This window comes from Hesperophylax consimilis, chromosome 13 (genome assembly GCF_061612785.1).
Source record: "Hesperophylax consimilis isolate HC1 chromosome 13, BYU_Hcon_1.0, whole genome shotgun sequence".
Lineage (NCBI taxonomy): Eukaryota > Metazoa > Arthropoda > Insecta > Trichoptera > Limnephilidae > Hesperophylax > Hesperophylax consimilis.
In genome coordinates this window covers 28721413-28744204 of record NC_142848.1, presented here as the reverse complement: position 1 = coordinate 28744204, position 22792 = coordinate 28721413, and the positions used below count along the sequence as shown (strand labels likewise).

Below are 22792 nucleotides of genomic sequence, written 5' to 3'. Positions count from 1 at the left end.
TTTCTGCAAGTCTAGAATGAATATTATGGGTTGCATCTTGCGATCATACATAAAGATAGTTGCCAATAAAAATGTGCAGTGAAAAAATGAAGACAATGTTGGTAGTTCTTATTCGAAGTATGATACAGTTAAAAGTGACCGAGGGGGATAGGGTCCCATTAGCTCAGTTGGTAGAGCGGTGTCCCGGAAAGACAAGGGTCCTGGGTCCTAGATGTGACCGTATCCTTTTCTGATTTTTCTGTTTCAGATTTTCGTTTAGAAATCGCTAATATTTTCTTCAATAATTAAATATTACAATTTGAGGTTTTACTCAATAAAGTTATTCCGAAAAATAAATAAAAATTACTTTCACTTGAAAAGTAATGTCATAGTAATGTAAACTTAAAAACTAATGTCCATAGTTTTTGACATTCTTCCTTATGGTTAATACAAAATTTAATTGTTTATCCTCTGGAAAACCGTTAGTGCACCAGTGACAAGAATTTTTTCCCGCTGACAAACCGTTCATGCACTGCTGGCATTGGAATTTCGCCCAAGCTGGAATTTTTTGATATGCGGTTTAAACCTGTACGCCATGAGAAAGTGCATAAATTTTTTTAACAGAATCCATTGCACTTGAAAATCTTAGTTCTTTTTTGATTCCATTATTGATTTCCCTCAAAAAGGTTCTGGTGTTCCACAGGTTTAAGGTAAAAATAGCATTTTATAGCTTGTGAAGGAACAGTCTGCTCACGCCGAGCGGCAAAATCATACTGGTGTAGTAAGCCATGCCCAATTGTGCCCTGTTGAGTTTGAGGTGATGTGCCCAGTTACCACCTCCTCTCCTTTCTTTCCTCCATGCTTGGAACCAAACCAAAGCAATCCAAGAATATAATTGATACAGATGAGTGTTGTGAGATTCAAAATTCGAAAAATTTCATCGAGTTTTGGTAGATTTTCTATGGATATCGGCAGATTTAGTTCGTCATTTGTGAATACTGTAAAAATTCATCTGATTATTTATAGCATGCGGACATAGGTGGCAGTAATCAATAAAATAATTTAAGTATAACATATACATTTATTTTTTAAACGTAATATATTAATTTTTTTCGTAGAAATATTTACATAAATATTTTGCGGCTTTATCAGCGTAATGTCACAACTTTTTGAACCCGCTTTCAATTTGATTGAATAAAATTAAACAACAATAATCATACTCCTAGTAAAAGTAAAATATAAATAAATATTATAATTTCAACGAACATAACAAAATCTGACAAAATTAATCCTGCAGAACTATATAATATAAACAAAAACATTCTTGGATGAGAAGGATGTCCTTCTTAGGACGGGTTGTTTTGGAGAATTTGAACAATTCATCAAATTTCAACGTTCATTTTTTGGGGTTCTGTGAAAGTCCTATTCAAGTTCTGTTATTATATCATTATAGGCTAGTTGCTTGACAGAACTGAAATAATAACAAATTGAAAAAATCTTTTACAGAACTTAAAAATTAGTTTTGAAGAATTGCTCAATTTCTCCGAAACAACCCGTCCTAACTTTTTTTTAAATTTAAATGTGCGAATAAGAAAAATAATAATTTCAAATAAGTAAATAAAATGAGAAAATCTTTACATTTAGGTTTTTTGTGATAGAGATATCAAATATTACATGAGGTCAAGTTTTTACCCTTTAACTCAATCCACAACATGAGGGACTGAAGATCATTAAAATCTCTAGTGCCAGAATAGTTTGTAGAAGCACTTCGTAACAGAATCCTACCACCCAACCTTACATAAACAAAATGTATAATTTATTTTTTACATTAAAATTTCGCACTTTCAATCTCCATATTAACTATAGATACAATAAGTATAAGTCATCAACCATTTTTAGTATGAAATTCTTTTTCGCGAGAAAGATCCACTATTAAATTTCACTTACACGACAGCGTCCACCCTCGCAGGAACGAGGCCGGAAGCTTGTGATGAGAGGGTAGATACCCTCAACTCTAACATTCATTGGCTCAAATACTTAAACAAATTGGTCACGCGCATTTGTGCGTGTACTTCAGCCACTAGCGACACTTTTGGGCGTCACAATAACTTTTATAGTGGCGGCGTACGTCAATAAAAATCATAAAAAATACTTTCAAATTCAAAATTTTGTATTTTTGTTGAAATTTCATTTCATTTGTTACATTATGCCGGTCATATTTTTACAAATTTTCGCTGAACAGCCAGAATTTTTTACCAAAACGAGGATGAGCCACACACAATGATGACGTAAAAGCAATTATGAAGCGGGCTACTGGCAATTTAAACGTCTGTATAATAATCTACTGTCTGTACAGCGACAGTCGGCACTCCTCATACTAAATCTTTTACATACATACTTATGATATTAACCCTTCAGACCAATGTCTGTTTGTTCACTTTTTTTAACAGCTCATATGGTCTCATGGAAATCATTGTATGTCCCTTATTATTATGGTGAAAAATATGATCTAAAAGGTTTTAGAAAGAAAAAATACGACTATACATATTTAAATATTGATGTTAACCACAGAAAAATTTAAATGTACACCTATATGATACCAAAGGTTCCGACCGCAATTTGAGATAAATTTATGAAATTCGTGAATTTTTCACTAATTATTTTTGTATAAAACGATCAAAAATGAGGTGACAATAATGTTTATAATGCATTAGACTATTAAAATATGTATTTTTGTTTTCTTTTCAGATATTTTAGTTCAGTTTTTATAGGAAAAAACGTAAGGTGAGCAATTTAAAAAAAAAAATTGTTTTACATTAAAAATATTAATATTTCTAAAATAATACAATTTGGAAGCATTTTTCATCACACCTTTTTGGATACATTCAGAAATGTTCAATTTATTTAGATTTCATTGCAATGTAGAAATACACACAAATTCCCCCATCATATGATAGCGTCGTTAAGAAAGATAACAGACAATACGGCAGAGACCTGAAGGGTTAACGATTTTAAGTTAAATTTCACATTTTTCTAGGATTAAGATAGCCCAAGATATCTCTTTTTCAAAGAATATTGCAAGATATCTTGAAAACATTCTATTTACACAAATAAGTAAAAATATTGTCAATATATAAACAATATTCCTGTTTTTTTTCCTCATTAATCTAAGTACAATTAAATATTATGAAAACAAATATGGGCCTAACTATTTACAACAAAAAGAAAACCAATGATACTATGGGGGTATTTCACTATGTCGGGCTAAATATCTGACTAGCTAGCCATTGGCTGGCTTTAAAGATCAGAATAACTTCGTTATTCAACGGCGACCGTTTCACCATTGTTGCCGAGCTTCCGGATAGATAACACTCGAAATAGTCTGGCAACATCGCAAAATGTTTGCAGTTACCCCATCTACTGCCACGCCTGTCATGTTTTGCCGCAATGTCTATGGAATGCTAGCGTCAACGCCAATTGATCTGTGGTCAACGCCGTCATCCAGTTTCCCGCCACAGTCCGCACACCGCAAAGTGTGCATTTTTTTGGTTATGTTATGTTGATTATCAGGTCATTTTAGATAGATTCGTGTCATTAAGAATTAATACATTGTTTCTTATTTTGAACACAATCAAATAATTCAGGATGGATCATACAAGCATTCAAATTCATTCGAGCTCTTAAAACTCGCGGCCTTCGCATCGCCGCCCTTTCACCTGCTTCTGTAAATCAAAAACCTCGGTATCCATAATAATTCGCAACAAAATTTGACTCATTTCTCCGCTGTCAAACTCGGAATGTTTTGACGCCATCTTTGATTCGAGGAATAGCGCCTAACGTGAGGTTCGAGCACTGATTAGTCAAATCGAACTTTAACCCGAGCGTTAGCGTTATTCAGATATAGTGAAAACGAAAAAATGACTAATCCGCGGATTAGTGCTTAGTCAGAACATAATCAGAGATAGTGAAATACCCCCTTAGGTTGACATTAACCCTGCGTTCCTAACAGCGTATTCCTGCCTGATTTATTCTATAAGAATTTACGTTTCTATTCTATAGGCTGCCTATACATACGTAAATTTTTCCCTTCACGTAAGTGACTTTTGGAAAAATTTCCAATGTAAAAATTCTCTTACCGTAATTTACAGCAAGTTACAGAAGTCATTTTTGAGAGTTCTAATAGCTTTATTTTCTATGTCTATTCTATTTTCTATTTGAACCTGTTCCAGTATAGGGCAAAGAAAACTGAAGACTTAGGACGGGTTGTTTCGGAGAACTTGAACAATTCTTCAAATTTAAAATTTAATTTTCAAGTTCTGTTATTATTTCAGTCCCGTCAAGCAACTAGCCTATAATGATATATTAACAGAACTTGAATAGGACTTTCACAGAAATCGAAAATGAATGTTGAAATTTGATGAATTGTTCGAATTCTGCGAAACAACCTATCCTGAAACATTGGTCTCATCATGGTACATGTTATGCTACGTATACATTTGCGAACTGAACCTCAACTTATAGGAAAGAAATTAAGCAACCGTAAATGGCGCGAAACGCCGCTTGCAGTTGATTTGTTCCTTTCCCGTAATTCGTGGTACGATTCGCGTTTCGGTTCGCAAATGTATACAAAATTTCCGCATTTCAGCAATTTGGGTAAATATTTACCTAACCACCTATTAAGTATATATTACTAAAATTTATTCACAGATTTCAGAAATAATTACACTTCTTTCACCTTAATTACTACAAGGAACAACTATTTACATGGGAAGAGATGGTAAAAGATGCATTCAAATTCCATTTTTATTCCATCAAAAAACTTCCCTCATACCTTTACCGCCATTTTGGATATTCTAGTATGAATTTACCCAAACTAAGAACCTAATAACCTATTTTGTGCATCTAATAATTGTTGTAGTAATTGCTGAAATAAAGTGTAATTTACATAATCTGTGCATCGGTTAGGAAAATAATTAGCGCAATTTAGACTACGCCTCACATTAAAATTAAAATATTTAATTAAAGCCATGGCTTTAAAATTCTGTCAAAACATCAGCAAGATTTTCACCACTTCCTAAATCCTAACCACTCAGATCGGTTTTACGAACAATCAAATAATCTGTCTTTAAGCCACTCCCCTGGAAATTTTTGTCTGTAATGTGGTTTAGGCATTTTGAAAATAATCACTCAAAATACAAACACTACATATTTCACAATTGCAATCGGTATCGACTGGCTGTGATGCAGCGGAACTATCGAACTAGAACAAAGCTAAGAGACAAAGGCCCAGGAGTTCCCCAAGGCCAATGTTCCTGTAAGTACCTATGTATGTTAGTATAAATAAACATTTGCCTGGAGAAATTGCCAGAATCAAATAATGAAACTAAGAACTCCCCATTATTTCAGTAAATCTGGGAATAACTTTGTTTTTTTCTTCAATAAAGTTTATTTGATTCCTCCAGAAAATCTTTCACCTGTAAATACCGTAAGACACACAATTCTACCGTTTTGAGAGAACTCCAATCTGCCAGATACGATGGGGAATCTGTCAAGATGGCAACACTGAGTGAGACATGAAGAATAATGAAGAAAGATAATCAAAAGGTCCCAAAATTTTTTTCACATTAATGTGAAAAAATTAAATTAAAAGAGTGACGGAGAATGATTTTGAAAGAGAAAATCTTGGGGAAAAGGAACAAGTAGGAAGTGAATGCTCACAGATCACTGCAATAGTATCATCTAACAACTGACCACATTATTATTTTAATACAAAATTAGAAAATGTAGACAAGGAACTCCTACAATGGTGTACTCTTTTTTTTTATTTGAAAGCTGTGTAAAAATGTTGGTCCATTGTAAATAACACAAATCAAAGTGTTATATTTAATCATTATTTCGAATTTTTAAAGCATTTTTCCGAGTCCAGTTTGGGCCCAGTAATTTTATTTTCTTACAAAAATAGCAGTTCACGAACAATATTAATTATTATTTAAGTTAAGACAAATACATAACGTACATTGATATAGAATAAGCAAGATTGGTCTCTACGCTTTAAAAAAAAATTCCGGGTAATGTAATAAATTGTGTACTTTTGACATAAAATTTGTTGTGGATGACAACATTAATTCGGTATCAAATAGAAGGAAAAGATAAGGTTATTTAACACATTGTCGTCAGGACACGGCCTTTGCCGTTTTTCGTTGACTGTCGGTCAACTGCGGGACACGGCAAATGCCGTTTTTGTCGACTGTCGGTTTTTGGCGGGAAACGGCATTATACGGGTTTGTTATCAGCGTGAAATACTATGATTCAAAGTGGAATGGGCTCTTCAATTAGGCGAGGCAACCGCAAATGACTCTTGTTTGACAAGAAGCAATTAAACTTATGAGTTATTGAGTGTTCGCCTTCGGCCTTAGGCGACACTGTTCAGTATTTACGCGATCAGATTTCACACAACCAGCGATTGTAAAATTGCGGGCATGGCAAATATATATTATTATTTACTATATAACTACATGATATGAATAAACTAAACATGTTATCTTTTACCTGGAATTTTCAAATATTGAATGCTATTTACTGAATTAATATCAGGTTTTTATATTCAGCTTTGAAATGTGGTGAAATTATAATGTAATCAAATCAATTATAATTTATTTTTGATGATCAAATGTCATATATGATTTCTTTGAAAATTTCAATTGAAAATATTATTTGGTTTAGAAATTGTGTCAATTTTAGGAAAGCGATATATTTGTGCGCTAATCGCCAAAAACACCCGCTATAGGCTAGTCTATTGTTTGAAGCGCCCGACTACAATGCGTTAATACAGCTAAAGCATTGATTAAAATCAATGGTTATTTTTCCAAAACTTCATTATTGCAGGCGGTCATAGTTCTCCATCAAATGATTGAAAGATTTAGAATTTTAGAATTACCACAGATCTAACATCCGGTCGTAAAGTCAAAAAGATACACCGACGCGAGTCTCATTTGATTTAAGTTTTTGCTAGCAAAGTGCCAATTTAGTAAATTCTATACCCATGTTGTGTTCTATACAAACATTACAAAGTAATTTCTCCACAGCTCAGATGAAAGTGAGATATGGTAATGGCGCTGAGATCTCCGTTGTAACCTGTCGTATAGGGAAAGGTTATAATGGATCCATCAGCGGTACCTTTGTTCAACCATACAAAAATGATTAAAAAATTTGGACATTTGCTCAACATTAGCTAATATCCAATAACAATTAATTCTACAGCTGCAGTGTCGGCTAGCTCCTAGTTTCCACCGTTTTGGGGCTCTGGGGGTTAGTCTGGTCGCATTCCTGGTCGGATTCCGCCTCGTCGGTGGGTCTGATAGCCGGGGGGGCCTTCTCGGTGTACAGACAAGCTTCCCGCACATACTTATTAAAGATCTCCGGCTTGTCAAGGTACACGTGGTGACCGGCTCCGTTGATAATCTAAACAGAAGAAAATAACATATGAATATGGTATGAATTGATTTATAAACATAAACTAGCAAAAGGGTATTGGATGTTTTGAGAGGAGGATGGTAAGAGTCTTTGGATACATCCAGGCGGGTTGTCTGGCGGACAAGGTACAACCTCAGGATATAATCATTATTCGAGACGTCAATAAGAAGATTTATAAAACTGGGATGGTTCCGTTGACCAGGATTTGTGAGGATGGAAGAGAGTGATAACCAAAAAGGCTTCTTTATGATAAGCCTGCAGGAAGAAGAAATGTAAAAAAATGATCTCATAATATGACAGACTAGCAGGAATGTTTGCATATTGTCGAAGGCAATTCATCACAGTGTAAATATTATTTGGACAATTTTATAGGAGTGACAAAAGACTGTGGGTTTAAACGCATTCGAGATACAGTAGTTCCTTGTTAATTTGAAATCCACGGGATACCTAAAATCAAATTTCGAATGAACGAATTCCCACATGATTCTAAATTTTATGAAGTAAAAAAAAGAATAATTTTTTTTTATTTTTCAAAGAAAACTTCTTCGGAAAGGTTTTCACTTTGTGATGGCATTATTTATTTTAGTAAAAAGACAAATAACGTAGTTTACATCACTTTATTTGTACACAATCAACATGTTTCGTGAACAATGTTCTATTTTCAATGTTCTGTTTTAAGTTTAGTATACGTTTGATCCTGAAGAAGTGAACATTGTTCAAGAAACATGTTGATTGTGTACAAATAAAGTGATGTAAACTAAGTTATTTGTCTTTTTATTAAAAAAAAAAAAAAAAGTCGAAAATCAAGTTTCTCGCACCCCCCTTATAAATTCGAGCAGTAACTTAGCAATAAATTCGTATTAATACGAATTATTCCCGTGTAAATAGAATTTTCGCAGCAGATTACCCCCGTAGGCCCTTCAAGTTCAGTAATTCAAAGTAAATTCGTAAAAATCAAAGATATTAGAAGAACGAGATATGCCATGTTGGCCGCCGGACCGTAGCCGGAGTATTACCTAATTAGGGTACTTTGAACGGTATCGGGACGTGTACGCACATAAATCTGTTCTATGTATTAGTGCGGATACCTTAGCGCAAGCGAAGGTGTGCAGTAGTATTGGTGAACAAAACCGGCGACACTCGGCAAAACAATTCCACTCAGTACGAACTGCGCATAGCACATCTCGTTCTTCTAATATCTTTGGTAAAAATACAATATATTTTTGCGAAAATCAAAATTTTGCGGACGATTTCAGTCACCGCCGACTTTTTAAATTCAGATATTTGATGTAAATTCGTAAAGATATGATATATTTCAGCGTAAATCGAATTTTCTCAGCAGATTTTCGTTGCTGCCGACCCTTTAAATTCAGATATTTGGTGTAGATTCCTAAAACAACTTCAACTTCGAAATAAATTGGAAAAAATACGACATTCCAGAGTAAATCGATTCAGATTTACACTAAATAATAATACTTTTTAGGACGATGTATAATCACGTAAAAATATTTTTTTCGGCGTTTTACCGCCACGGCTGTCTTTTAGATTCAGATTTACAAAATTTAAAATTTATTTAAAAATCGAATTTTTTCGAATTACATAAACAAATTTTCGTGCGCGAAAATTACGAATTTCGAATTAAAAAACCATTTTGTACGTGGATATTTTTTTGGCACAAATTTAGAATTACGCGTTTTTACAAATTATCAGGGTGTAAGTATCTACTTACAAATCATATGATTTTAGAGAAAATTACGGTTTTGACTTATGAAATAATAGAAAATTAAAAACATACATTTTAGGATACGAGGTCTACTGTTCACAGAACTACTAGTTAAGACGAAGACATTCACTAACCTGAACATTGACGAAGGAGCTGTTGGGTCGGTGCTTCTTGATTATGTCCCCCGTGACGTTGTCCACCCAGGAGCGGGAGCCGAAGATCAGCGTGATGGGGATGTCGTCCCGGATGCTGTCTATCCGGTTGATGATGGGGTTCTTGGCCCAGCCGAAGCCCGACATGAGGGCATGGAAGGCACTCTCGCCGCTGAAATACACATTACTTTATAAATGTGTACCTTTTAAATACAGTAGAATATGTTTATAGTTCAAATTTACATCAGGATTTTATTGAAATGATATCGTAGCTATCTTTCACACATGTATAAAAACTGAAATTTAGTTACAGGCGTAGTCAAAACCCAGAACTGTAAGAAGTGGAGAAGCCTGGTTCATTCAAGCGGGGTAATTCAAGTGGGGTTAAGGCGATGCACTACGTAGTAATGCAAAATCACATGTTTTTGGTTTGAAAATTTGATCGCCTAGAAATGTTTCAGATGCTTTAAATAAATTCCGCGAGTAGAATACATCTTGGCCTTTGAAATAATCGAGTATTTTTTACATAAGTCTTTTTATAAGCCCAGAAAAAAATAATTTATAAGGCCTATGAAAACTGCTTTAAAGTTCAAAATTTCCTACTTACGAACCCATTTTCGGTTATAGTTTTACTGTATAATGTGGCAAATTAAGTTATTTATAAAATGATCGGAAAACATTTAAATATTTATGCCTGAACATCCACAAAATAAAATAAAAGGCACTTTTTGGCCATGTTTTTTTCTGGCCTAAATCGAAACAGCTGGATGGTGTTAAGCGGGAATTTAAGCCTTATCGCCATCTACGCAAGTAGTGTTATTGATGGCGGTTCGATTCAAAATATTAAACGACGTAGTGCATCACCTTAAGGCGGTTTAACCAGCAGACGAGAATTCAAATTTCGTTAAAAGACGGTCTCGCGATCTGACGTTTTTTTAGACCGAGACAGAAATACCGAATTCATTCCGCTGCGAGCCGTACACTCGCGCGGCAGTGAAAACTACAGCATGGTTAAGATGAAATAACAATTATTGTTGTTAAATTCTTGGTTGTAGCTTTCTTCCTAATAAGTAGTTACATACATATTTGTAAATTATACGTCGGAGTGAGTAAACATAAATAAATACAAATGCAGTTTGTTGACATGGTAGATATAAAATATGTAGGTATATGAATATACATTTAAAAAAAATTCAAATATTTGTTTAATTTGTTTTTTTTAAAATATATCTCCCACGTACGTTTTTGATGTCGTAATTTGTGCTATCTAATAAAACTTTTTTCCGAAGGTATTTTCCTCCTCATTTTTAAGCGAGGAATTTCTTTAAATTGTTATCAAGTTGACTGGCGTGGAATAGACGTCCGCTCGCCGCCCTGTCGCAGCGGGGAATGATAAAATTTCGGCTTGCGCCGGGGTAATCACAAACAACAAACGCGAATCGAAATTAATTACTATTATGTACTTTAAGAATATATTTTTTGGTCATAAATTATTTCTAATGTTTCAATAATGTCTTGGTAAATTATTTTTGTAATAAAATCTGAACTATACCAATTTGTAAGACCATAAATAAATAGTCCAATTGAGGGATTTTCGTCACAAAACGCGTGCTCGGATTTATTTATTAGTAATTTTATTTGAAATAAAAACAAAATTCTTATACATACATATAATAGATAATTTATTGATTGTTTATACTGTATTATTATATGATTTGAAATATTTGTTGTATAATACAACTTCACCTTTGAAAATGCAACAAATCTGCGCATCGTCCAACGGTAACACTTTATTATGATATGAAAATAATATTATTTTTCAAAATTTTACATCTTACTTTACAAGATAAAATAACGATCTTTCGAAATCAATTTGTGTTTTTTTCTATTAAAGTGTCCATACGTCTCAAAGTGGCCTCAAAAATGCCAAATTTCAGGTCAAGTCTACCTATTTCGCCTTAAGGAGTCAAGAAGAGCTTGTGTACATATTTGCATCATACTTTTTACTGAACGATTCGTTGCTATCTGTATTATTTTCACAGTCAATATCTATATATATATATATATACAATCAAACTTGGTTATAACGAGCACGAGGGGACCAACTAAATTTGCTCCATATAGCCGTTAATCTTTATATCCAAATAGGTTTTTTTTTAAGTCGTATGTACCTACCTAAATGCCTCTACTATCAATATATTCGCAAATGTGTAGTATATTTTCAAAATACGAGTAGGTATTACCTATTAACAAAATAATTTTGAAACATACACTTATATTACTCAAATTTATTATCAATGATTTTTTTAATATTTTGCTTTCATGCTTCTCAATTTCCTCTTCAAAATAATCAACACATTATAACTATCATTACCTGGTTCAAGGCTTCCAAGACAAATATCACTAAATTGTATATATTTTTATCACTAGTTTGTGCACGCTGTACCTACTACCTACCGCTTGTAAAATTGCACTCGTCATAAATGCGGGATTGTTTTGGTTTTCGGCTGTAAAAAATTATTTGTCACAAACCAGTGATGCACAACCCGCAGCCCCATTCTTGCGGCCCGCATGTCAATTTCATACGGGCCGTATGGCCCGTATTCTCTACTTGGTATACCGATATTTCTCTACTTGGCTGTAGAGAAATATCTCAATGTTTGGGGTAATTCTTGAAAACCCTGGCTGAGAACATTTTTTATCGAATTTTGGTTAATTTATGCTGCATTTCCTAAATGGAACCAAATTTGAAGAACCGGTTTGTATAACACAAAGATCAACAGAAACCTTAAAGTGTGCATCACTGGCATAAATTTACCCCGTGCAGGGATGTACTCGTAGCTAGGTACCTTCACAAACATATTTATTGGTTTTTAAAACAAAATTGATAATGAGTTGTAATACAAAAGAAGATGTAAAAAGGGAACCAACGTGCGAAGCTCAAATTTCGCAGATTTGATGACAATTTTAAATTGTGCCTGATGGATAACAAATGGTTCACATAGCCGACAATGTTACACAGATAGTGCCATAAAAAATATGAATCCGTCCCTAACGGGATAGGAAATTCCCGCCTCTTTGTTTGTTACTACTTACTTCCAGAATAATTCTTGAATAATTTCCTACTACTTTTTAGACCCAGCGACCCATTCATGTATTCAGAAATTGTGTTGACAAAATTATTTACTCAGTATATCAGTGAATCCATCTCGCTATAACATTCAACAATTATATGATTATAGCCGTGAACTCGCTATTGCCGTGATCGTTATAACCAAGTTCGACTGTATATATAAAAATTCAACCTGCGTATGTTTGTGCTTACAAAACTTAAAAAGTAGACCGATTTTGTTGAAAATTTCAAAGTAATAAGTTTGTCCTTATTAGTGCCAGGAGTGTTACATAGTGGTTTGAATGTTAGAAGAAGTCGGGGACACCCGAGGAATACTCAATGCAATATCTCTACACCGGAATGAGATACAGAGTAGAATTAAAGTCGATGTAATGTAGTTTTTAACAGTAACGCTGTGGTATACAGTAGAGAATGGTGGAAGAGATGCCCGAGAAAGATATTCACTCTTGTACTAGTCTTGTACTAATATGTAAAAGAGATAACACGTAAATTTAGTTAAGACCGGTTCAGTTCTCAGAAGTGTACATCGCAGAGGACCAATAATATTTCAAAGTGAGCTGGTCTGCATAGCGAATGTTCCCATAAGCACTCAGGTCATATACCTATTGTTCCATGCCCATATTTCACCTTATACCTTTGACAGGACGTCGCTCTAGTTCGTTTTTGTCCAACAGACCATTTTTGGCGAAATTGAGTTGAAAATATCTTTAGTGTGTTTTCAAGACGCGGTTTGTCTTAATTCCACCAAAATTAAATCAATATTCCGAGCTTGTTTATCCAACACTGTGTCTTACATTCAAATTAAAAACGTGTTTTGTGCGTAACTTTAAACATTTGGAACGAATTTTACTTAAAAAATAATAATTTCATTACTTTAAATCATTTTAGTAAGCTTGAATGAAATTAGCTCATTCAATATGCGTTTTTCGTAAAAAAAACTTTGAAGCCCTATTTCTCCCGATTTACGTTTTGGTCTGTTGGACAAAAACGAACTAGAGCGACGAGTAGTCCAGTTTTTTTAAATAAAGGACACGACAGTTGTTATTGGGTGTTTGGTGGTACAATGTCTTCTGGCTCCATAACACTGTGCTCCCATCATCCCATAAAGGACATAAATTAATTGGTTTCACCAGTGAATTATATTTTCAGCTATTATAGAGAGTATTCATTTGTATGTTCCCGGTGGTTATCTCCATCACCAACACCATAGACTGTTCTAACTCCTAGTCTGCAGGACTAGCTTGCCAATGGTCATGCTGGTGAGGAGAGCAATCTAGCTGTTGAACAGATTCAATTTGGATATCCACATATTTAGCATCAATGAAGCTGCCTTTAAAAGGCAAATTCTATACTACTTTTATAGTTGATAATCACTGCTTATATTTATGTATGTATTTACAAACGCACTAAAATGAACAATTCTTTTATGTTTTTAAATTAATAAACTGAATTGAATTAATACTGATCTATTCTAGTACATAGACTGACGGCCGGCATAGTCCAGTGGTAACGCATTGGACTGCCATTCCGAAGGTCGCGGGTTCGAACCCGGCGTGCGCAAATAAATTTTATTTGATTAATTTGTGTTATTTCACAATTAATTAATTAAAATAATATATAGTATATTTGCGGCACGTTCCAGAGTGGAAGATACTACCAGTATCGCCCTGGTGTAAGACCACCATTCAGAATTGAAACGTTGCTCCAAATGGCTTTAGCCGTGTTTAGTGACTAGATCTGAATAGCCAGGTACTTCCCCACCTTCCTCTTTCCCTTCCCCACTTACCTTCAGCCTCACAACATCCCCCAATTGGGGATGCCATAGTCTCACTGGCTCCAGACGGGAGCAGTTGGGACTCTTGTGAGGTATACACTATAAAAAAAAAAAAAAAAAGACTAAAAATGTATAATATTGTGTTTTCTTATTTAAATACTAAATGTACCTCGCCACGCTTGGCTGTGGCTCGGTCTGTCTATGCAGGTAGAGAAACAATAGCGCACATTGCTTTTACATCCAACAGATGGCGCTGTTTTGAAAAAAGCATGTTTGTCCAACAGATTGCGCTGGTTTTCAAAAAAGCATTTAGGTATTATAGGTATATAAAAACATATGCATATTAGAATGCAACGTTGTATCAAAATTTTAAAGCAATCGGTGTAAAACTTTCGGAGATTTAAGATTTTGAACAAACGACATTTACGTATTTGTTTATGTATTTATATATGTATACATGGTTCGAAAATAAACAAAAGACCGCTCCGTAGCATATTCTGGAATGAAGAGCAGTGTGGAAGGCAAGTGCAGAGTGGCAAGCCAATGAATGCTAGTGAACTACTAATAAATTATGCCCTTTTTGCGAAAAGCAAGAAAAGTGTAAAATAGACAGTTAATTTAACTTCAATATTAATTGTGTGGATAAACATGTAAATAATTTCCTCACCTAGGACTCTGCGAATTGCACTGATGAATGTACTGCGGGATGATGACCCCCGCATCGGGCACGACAGGTGCGAACTTGCGCACGAGGTCAGGGCGCGCCTTCTCCACCACCCACTGTCCGAGGGGTCCGGCGGCCCGTAGCGCCCATAGTGGGTTGAGCGGCGCCACCACGGCCACCACTGCTCGCACCCACAGAGGCAGCTGGTAGCGCTCCGCCACGTTGGCGGGACGCTCGGGGAAGCCCCACGGGTCGGCCAGGATTAGGTGCTTCACTCTGGAATTGTCATGATGGTGTACATTCAATATATTAAGTTGAAAATTTAGGTACCTAACGGTGAATCCAATCTAATACAGTCTAATTAGGGTAGCGCCTTAGACGGAAACTAGCATTAAAGATTAGCATATCACTTGGCATTTGTGGTTGCATCGCAGTCACGTAGCTTGTAAATATCTCTATGTGCGATGGGCATTACGCGATAATGAACTAATAATATGATAATGGCACGGACAAAAATGATTGCGCCATCTATATAATCTATGTAAATTAAACTACTACAATAATTATTAATATAACAATATTGATAGAATTTATTTTATTTATTTATTTAACGCCCAAAGGGCTTTTACATGTAAGTGGTACATTTTAATGACAGTTTTGAAACATGACAAAGAAATAATAAAAATAAAATTACATTAAGAAATAATATATGCAAGAAACAAAATTAAAAATAACAAGAACATAAATTAAAAAATACAGCGATTTGACTGGTTTACAAAAATATAACTTCCATTTAGGAATAGTGTTTAAATATGTCTTTTACGTAATCCGAAAAATTCGCAAAGTTAATATTAAATATATCGAAATAGTATTGGTTTCCCATAGTGTGAAACCGTTGTATTGGGGAGTTCGCAATGTAATTGCGCTTATGTGTGTTGCAGTGGAATAGTGTATTTTGTCGTGTTGTTATTGTAGGTATTCGTAAGTTTATGAGTTGCAGAAGTTCGCAACAGTCGAATTTAGTGTTTAGAATTTTGAATAAAAAAGTTAAGTCGTTTATTTTACGCCTGTCTTCCAATGTGTGTATTTTTAGAGTATTTAATAAGAAATGATAAGTCAGTAAGTAAGTCTTCTAAATTGAATTGAACCTTTCAGGATGCTGCATGGAGTAGGAGGCAGCCAGGAAGCCCCCCATACTGTGGCCGAGCAATATGAACTTGTCGATGTTCATCTCCTTCCTCCATTCTTCTACCGAGTTCACGAGCTGCATCTCCACCAGCTTTGCATCGCTGCTGAATGCCGGCCGGGAACTGCGACCAAATCCTAAAAAGGAAGAGATTATTGTAAGGTTCACAGACTGAAAGGATAACACACACAAAAGTTGAAATAATATATGTACATATGTATCGATAAATATATATTTAGGTATTATTATCTCAACATTTCCTTATTTTAGGGTGGAAGATGTTTTTTTTAGTATCGCCCTGGTGAAAGGTCACCATTCAGAATTGAAACATTGCTTGAAATGGCTTTAGCCGTGTTTGGTGAGCAGATCTGGGTCAGGTACATCTCCACTTTCCTTTTCCCCATCCCTGTCACCTCTCCGCTACCTTCAGCCTCTTCACCAATTTTAAAAGCCATAGTCCTACTACTACAGACGGATGGGAGCAGATGAGATTCGATGAGACAGATGAGATGCCGTAATCACATTAACCTTTCCCTTACTGTGCTAAAAAAATCCACACGTTCCTGTGCTGTGTAGTCAATACACATCTCAAAATAAGCAATTTAATATCGGAAAAATATGTATATTCATAGTTAATCGCTTATGTTTATTATAAGTTATATCAAAAGTGATAATAATTGTAATTTAATTGCTGAAAATATGAAAAAACCATCGGCAGATGCTAAACAAACGTGCGAGGAGTCCTTATCTGTGACTGGCCGCAGGTGCTGGATGGATGGGCCATGGGCGCTGGACACACACACAGCTATGCGGTCGTAGGTATCGATGGTCTAAATACAACTGCGGACGTGTGGATTTCTCATGTTCCCGCACAGCGAACTAAAGCGGGACATCAATAGCGTGTCATTTCCTCGCATACTCTTCGCGTAGCAGTGTCACATGGTTGATTGTAATGGTGTATTTGTTCCCGATTTTTAACAAAATACTCTGATTTTTAATTGAATTTGAAAACTATGTAAAATATTATTTTTTAATTCAGTGCATAAATGTATAACAGAGGAATACCTAAAATCTGAACCCAGAATTTATTATATTTATAGTGTTTTTAAAGTTATTAGAAGCAATGTGTAATAAATACACACCACAGATAAGGAAAGTTAAAAAAAAAATCATGTTAATAATTGTTAGAAAAATATATCTTCCATCCCCTATTTAGTGATTAATATGAATGCGAACACAAAATTTAATAAGGATTTACTTTGTTAATTTCTAAGCTAAGCTACCGGTATAAATGCAAAGGATTCACAAGGATATTACATTACCAAGTACATCAATGGCGTATACGGGTCGCTGAGTGGCCAGGGAGTCGAGGTTCATGACCCACATGGCCACCCCGGCGCCCAGGCCGTGCAGCATCAGCAGCGGCGTCTTGGGTGACTCCTCGTTCAGGGAGATGGTCCATATCTTGTCGGCATTGCCCACCACAGGTCCGATGTCAACGTACCAACCGCGGTAAGTGGTCTTCAAACCTAGGATCAAAGGAATTAGATTAATTACAATAAGGTAGGCGATACATTACGCTATACGCATCATGGATTGGCCTATTTCAGCATATCGCTTGCAATACACTACCAATGGGAGCGATGAAATAGGCCAAGCCACGAAAATATAGAGCGCTTATAATGTGATCTGTCACGGGCACTACTTTTAATGAACACAACTGTGCTTTGATTATGGTATTACAATCTTATAATCCGAACAATTAAAAACCGAGCCAGTTCGGTTTAACAAATATTAAGATTACTGGAATCTTCAAGAAACGGCTAGATTTTTTAAACCTTTTAACGTAGGTGTTAAATAGCACATAATTCCGAATAGCTCATACGCATAGATAGATAGATAGATATATCACCAAAAAACCTATAATTTTAATAAAGTAATGTGTTTCTTTTTTTTTGGATGGTGGCAAAAACTACATAATATTATGTACAGCCGTCGCTATGTTTCAAAATGTCAACGACCGCAGTTCATTTTCACAAGAATTTAATTTACGAGTTGTTTTTTGATAACATTCCCTACTTCAATCAGCATGGTGCTATATGCGAGGATACTAATCGTAAATATGTAGTGTATGTTTTGCTGGAGCCAGTTCATAATTCATTAAACTATGACAAAATACCCGCTGAAAATAAACCGTTATCACATTGCAACTGTTAAAATCCCTCTTATACCTGGTAAGGACCAGAATGTTTTAGATTGAGTACCATCCTTTATAAATTAATATCATCAACATTCCTCATCGCTCTACGAATCGTAGTCCATATTGTAAAAGTAGGTAATTTACATAAATTTTGGTGAATAAAACATTTTTTCTTCAATGGTCTTGGGTTTTCCAAACACTAACCCCGCCCCCGCCACCCAGTGGTTCAGATTAATGGAGATTCGGATTACTGAATAATTTTTAATAATAATAATAATAATGGTTTATTGTCTTCTTTTCTTAGTAACATATAGAGATAATGATATCCTCACTGGGATCTCCCGTGCTGAGGATTTCATTTACATATTATAATTTAATTATAAGAAATTAATATTACAATAAAGTTACATATGAATTTAATTATAAACATATATCATGTTGTATATATTTTTTTTTTAAATAATTTTAAAATAAGTAAGATAGTGTTTTTTTGTATAGTTCAGTTTAGTAGATTCGGTTTTAGTCATAGACATATGAATATTAGTAGACCTGCCCTAAGTGATTAAAAGCGTATTATCCCCACTCCCCATACCGGTTCCATTGGAGCCGGCTGTGCTCGCGTATGGCCTCAAGTGAAATTTGAAAACGTGACATCATCATTCTTGTGCGAACTATGGTCGAGGCATCATCGGTTCATTTTACGAAATAACACGGCAAAATGTTGACTTGTACTATGAAAACTTGTAAAAATAGATGTGAAAAAGAGAATAAACCCAATTGTCGTATTACATTCCATATATAAGCATTATTTTACTTTATTTTAAGCATATTCACATCGTATAATATGAATCAGTTGTTACTATCACATCGAGAAACGTCTGGACGCGAAACACAAAGCTGGTTGGTTGCTGGGAAGTAAATTATGAACATTTATAAAAGTGTCTTAACTAAATACTTAAACGAAATATTCGACTCTGAAAATAGAACCGAATTTTTTTGCCGAATTTGGACTTCGCAAATTTGTTCATAACGTGGCGAGTAATTTGCGCTCCCATGTAAAAATGTCTATTCATTCAAAAGCAGATTTTACTTTTAAGAAGTAAATGGTGATATTATAATGCGAGATGCCTATTTACTGTCAGATTGATTTATTGACGAATCACAGTCAGCTTCACTCCCTTCGTTCTTCAACAGTTGATTTTACCCCTCGCCATTATCTTCTCGTCTATTAATTCCTATGTCTGTGGTTTTAGTCTGTGTTCGATATCAGTATATTTTCTATTTCAGATCACCCTATATTAAGTATCCAGCTTTTTATTTGAGATTTAAATGTTATAATGTTGAGGTTTTTGAGTGAGAGTGGTATTTTATTGTAGAGTTTAATACTATGATATAAGAAGCTTTTATGCCCAAAAGTTGTATTAGTAGTAGTAGTATTAGTATTAGTAGTTATTTGTTGGGTAAGTTTTTGACCATGAGATCTAGTGTTTCTATTGTACGTGTTTGTTGTTATTTCTTGGGTTTTGTACTTATGAATGTAAATGAGTATAGTTTTAGAATATAGTTGTTTAATTGACATGATGTTAAGATTGGTGAAGATTTCGTCAGTGCTAGTTCTAATTATCAGAGTTATAAAGATTCTCTTGTTGGCAGCAACGGTAATAAAATGCATTTTACTTTGGAACAAGTGCATTATCTGGAAAAGTCCGTACACTCTGACCCCGCCACCCGGTGATTCAGATTACTGGAGGTTCAGATTATAGCGGAATTACTGAATCATTATCAGAGTTATAAAGATTCTCTTGTTAGCTGCAACGATAGTAACATGCATTTTACTTCGGAACAAGTGCATTATCTGGAAAAGTACGGCAGCTTAAATGGTTATACTAAGAGATTTACTAAATAATAGCTGTACCCCGCCAAGCGTTGCTGTGGATCCGTCTGTCTGTGCAGACAGACTGAGACAAAAACCTAAAGGTACTATACTGGCAGCAGAAAAGCTTGCCATTTAAAAACAGGCTCACTGGTGCTAAGTATTTATATATTTATTTTTTACTAGCTGTACCTCATCAGCTGTCTGTACAGATAGAGAAACAATAGCACGTGTTGCTTTTAAGTCCAACAGATGGTGCTGTTTTTGAAAAAAAGCATATTTTTACCTGTCACAGGTGACATCTATATAATACACGTACATAAAAACACACACATATTCGAATGCAACATTGTGTCAAAATTTCAAAGCAATTGGTGAAGAACTTTAGGAGATTTAACATTTTGAATAAACAAACATTAAAAATTTTATTTTCATAGATAGATATAGACAATTAGTTTTACAAGTGACATTTTGATTTTTGTGTTTAACAAACCCAAAAAAAAGGCAAAATGAATGCGTAAGGTCGACACTGCGATTGCAGTGTTTCGTGACGTGCTTGGGCATAATTCTTCAACACCGCAACAAATGCAGGGCTTTGGCTCCCAGGGGTTAAAACAGATTACAAAAGTTTTCTGAAACTGTTCGAAAGTTAGTGCAATTTTTGGTATTAATATTTGACTTGACGAGTCCACCGTTCAAGGATTAATTAAAAATTTGGAAACACGTTTGGTCAACATCATATTTCATAATAAATTAATTTCAACATGTCTCCTTTATGAATCAATAAAAATTGCACATTAAAAAAAAAATAATTTACCCTGTTTCATTTTTAAATTAAATTCGGCATTTTTAATTAGAGTAGGCAGTAGTAAAAATTGCGATTTAGTCAATATTAATTTAGCACCCTTGAAGTTTTACGGCGCTACAAAAATTATCCAATGAATATAATTATTATTGAAACAGGTCACAGGTGTGGATGCTGGCTTAAGCCTAATACTAGGTTAAATCACACCACATCAATTATCCAAATAATTGCCTTATTTATGCACATTTTCCATAATTCATCTATTTTATTTAAACAAGCCAATTACTGGGTTATATAAAATTTACCATATTAATTTTTTCAATCATAAAATGGCATGAGAGAAAACCAACATAATATTATAGTTATCTCTTTAGTCATGTTGTACTAATTAATAGAAGTACCAACAGATAGCACCAATTGCTACACTTGTGATTTCTATCAAAAGTCACGGTCTTTATCGACACTAACGAGTCATCCCTTGAATGAACATCGCACAGTTTTTTATGTCGAAAGGAGACAAAATATATGGTGTTGGAATATGATTTGGTTCTTGCCTTTGACACGTTATAGCCGTCAGTACGGTGCGGTTTACTTTGCGCATATTTTTTAATGTGAAATTTTATAAATGTATTTATATTTTTATACGAGTAAGGTAGGGTAGGCAGTGCTTATGTGCCTATATAGACTGCACGCCCCTGCATATCTACTTGAGCGATTGGTTTATTAATTATATATGGCAATATATGAAATGCTTACTGCTGTATAAAGCCTGTGAATCCACCTAGATTTCGCCGTTTATCTCATATTTTTAGATTCTATAAATTCGGCACATTATGGCAAGCGATTGCTCAAAATGTTTTTGCAAACTTGCCATACAATGTGCCAAAAATCAAAGTGCAAAGTATTTAATATAAAACGTAAAGTGGGTTCCAAATCCTATTTACTTAATTTGAGATGAATAAATTACAATGTTTAATAACTTACTGTGTCTAATACCTAATTCTAAAAACCCTGGAAAATCGCTCTTCCGTGTTCCCCTGTCCCCTTTTCCTGATGTAAAATACAATATTCACGAGGTTGGTCATTGTTTCTCTGTGCATATTTCTTACTTATTTAAAAAATCATTTTAACCCATTCCATCCGAGCTGCAACAATTTAGGGCAGCTATCTTAGACGGCCTTCCATTAATTTCTCATCGCAGATAATGTCTTTCTGGAAGACTATTTTTACCGTTCTTATATTATCTATATTGTTTATTTTTTCTTTTTTATTTGTTTTTTGTTTGTAATTTACTATATATACACGGCATAATTAATGGGAACTTTATCTTATGTTATTTCACAATATAATTATTATATTATATAACGTTTGTTCCTTAATTTAATTTTTTTTAAATATCACACAGAGTAGTTAAACCACGCGGTTAAGCAACAGTACCGAGCTTACACACATTGGGGGGCCACTCGCAGTTTTGCAGCTCCTCCGTGAGTTCGACAAGGCGCTCTTAGTTGACCTAATATTCGAGAATCGTCCGGGGGCCCGAATACTATTCATACACCTCAAGTCGCACGGAGCTGATATTCCTGACAGTCCCTCGGCGCCAGTCACTCGGCTTCTGAAAAGCACGGTTTTGTGTTAATACTAGCATGGATCTAATATTCGGGAATTGTCCGGCGACCTGAATACTATTCATACACCGCCAGTCCCTCGGCGCCAGTCACTCGGTTTCTGAAAAGCACGGTTTCGTGTTAATACTAGCATGGATCCCCATATACCTCGACAACCGAGCGGTATTCAAAAGATATTTAATTTTTTCTCCCCTTTGTAACT

At 34.8% G+C, this 22792-nt stretch overlaps 1 protein-coding gene across 2 annotated transcripts in view; it reads right to left on the bottom strand.

Annotated features, from left to right (window-relative positions):
- Positions 1–1079: 1079 nt before the first annotated feature.
- The window catches only part of puml (pummelig), a 41118-nt gene continuing 19405 nt past the window's right edge, over positions 1080–22792 (bottom strand). For both annotated transcript variants that reach the window (XM_089638968.1, XM_089638969.1), the window contains exons 3-7: positions 17407–17613; positions 16047–16221; positions 14902–15174; positions 9310–9499; positions 1080–7440 (exon numbers count right to left, since the gene is read on the bottom strand). In XM_089638968.1, the coding sequence (XP_089495094.1) occupies positions 7252–7440; positions 9310–9499; positions 14902–15174; positions 16047–16221; positions 17407–17613 (1034 nt within the window). In that variant the 3' untranslated portion in view covers positions 1080–7251. The remainder of the gene's footprint in view (positions 7441–9309; positions 9500–14901; positions 15175–16046; positions 16222–17406; positions 17614–22792) is intronic.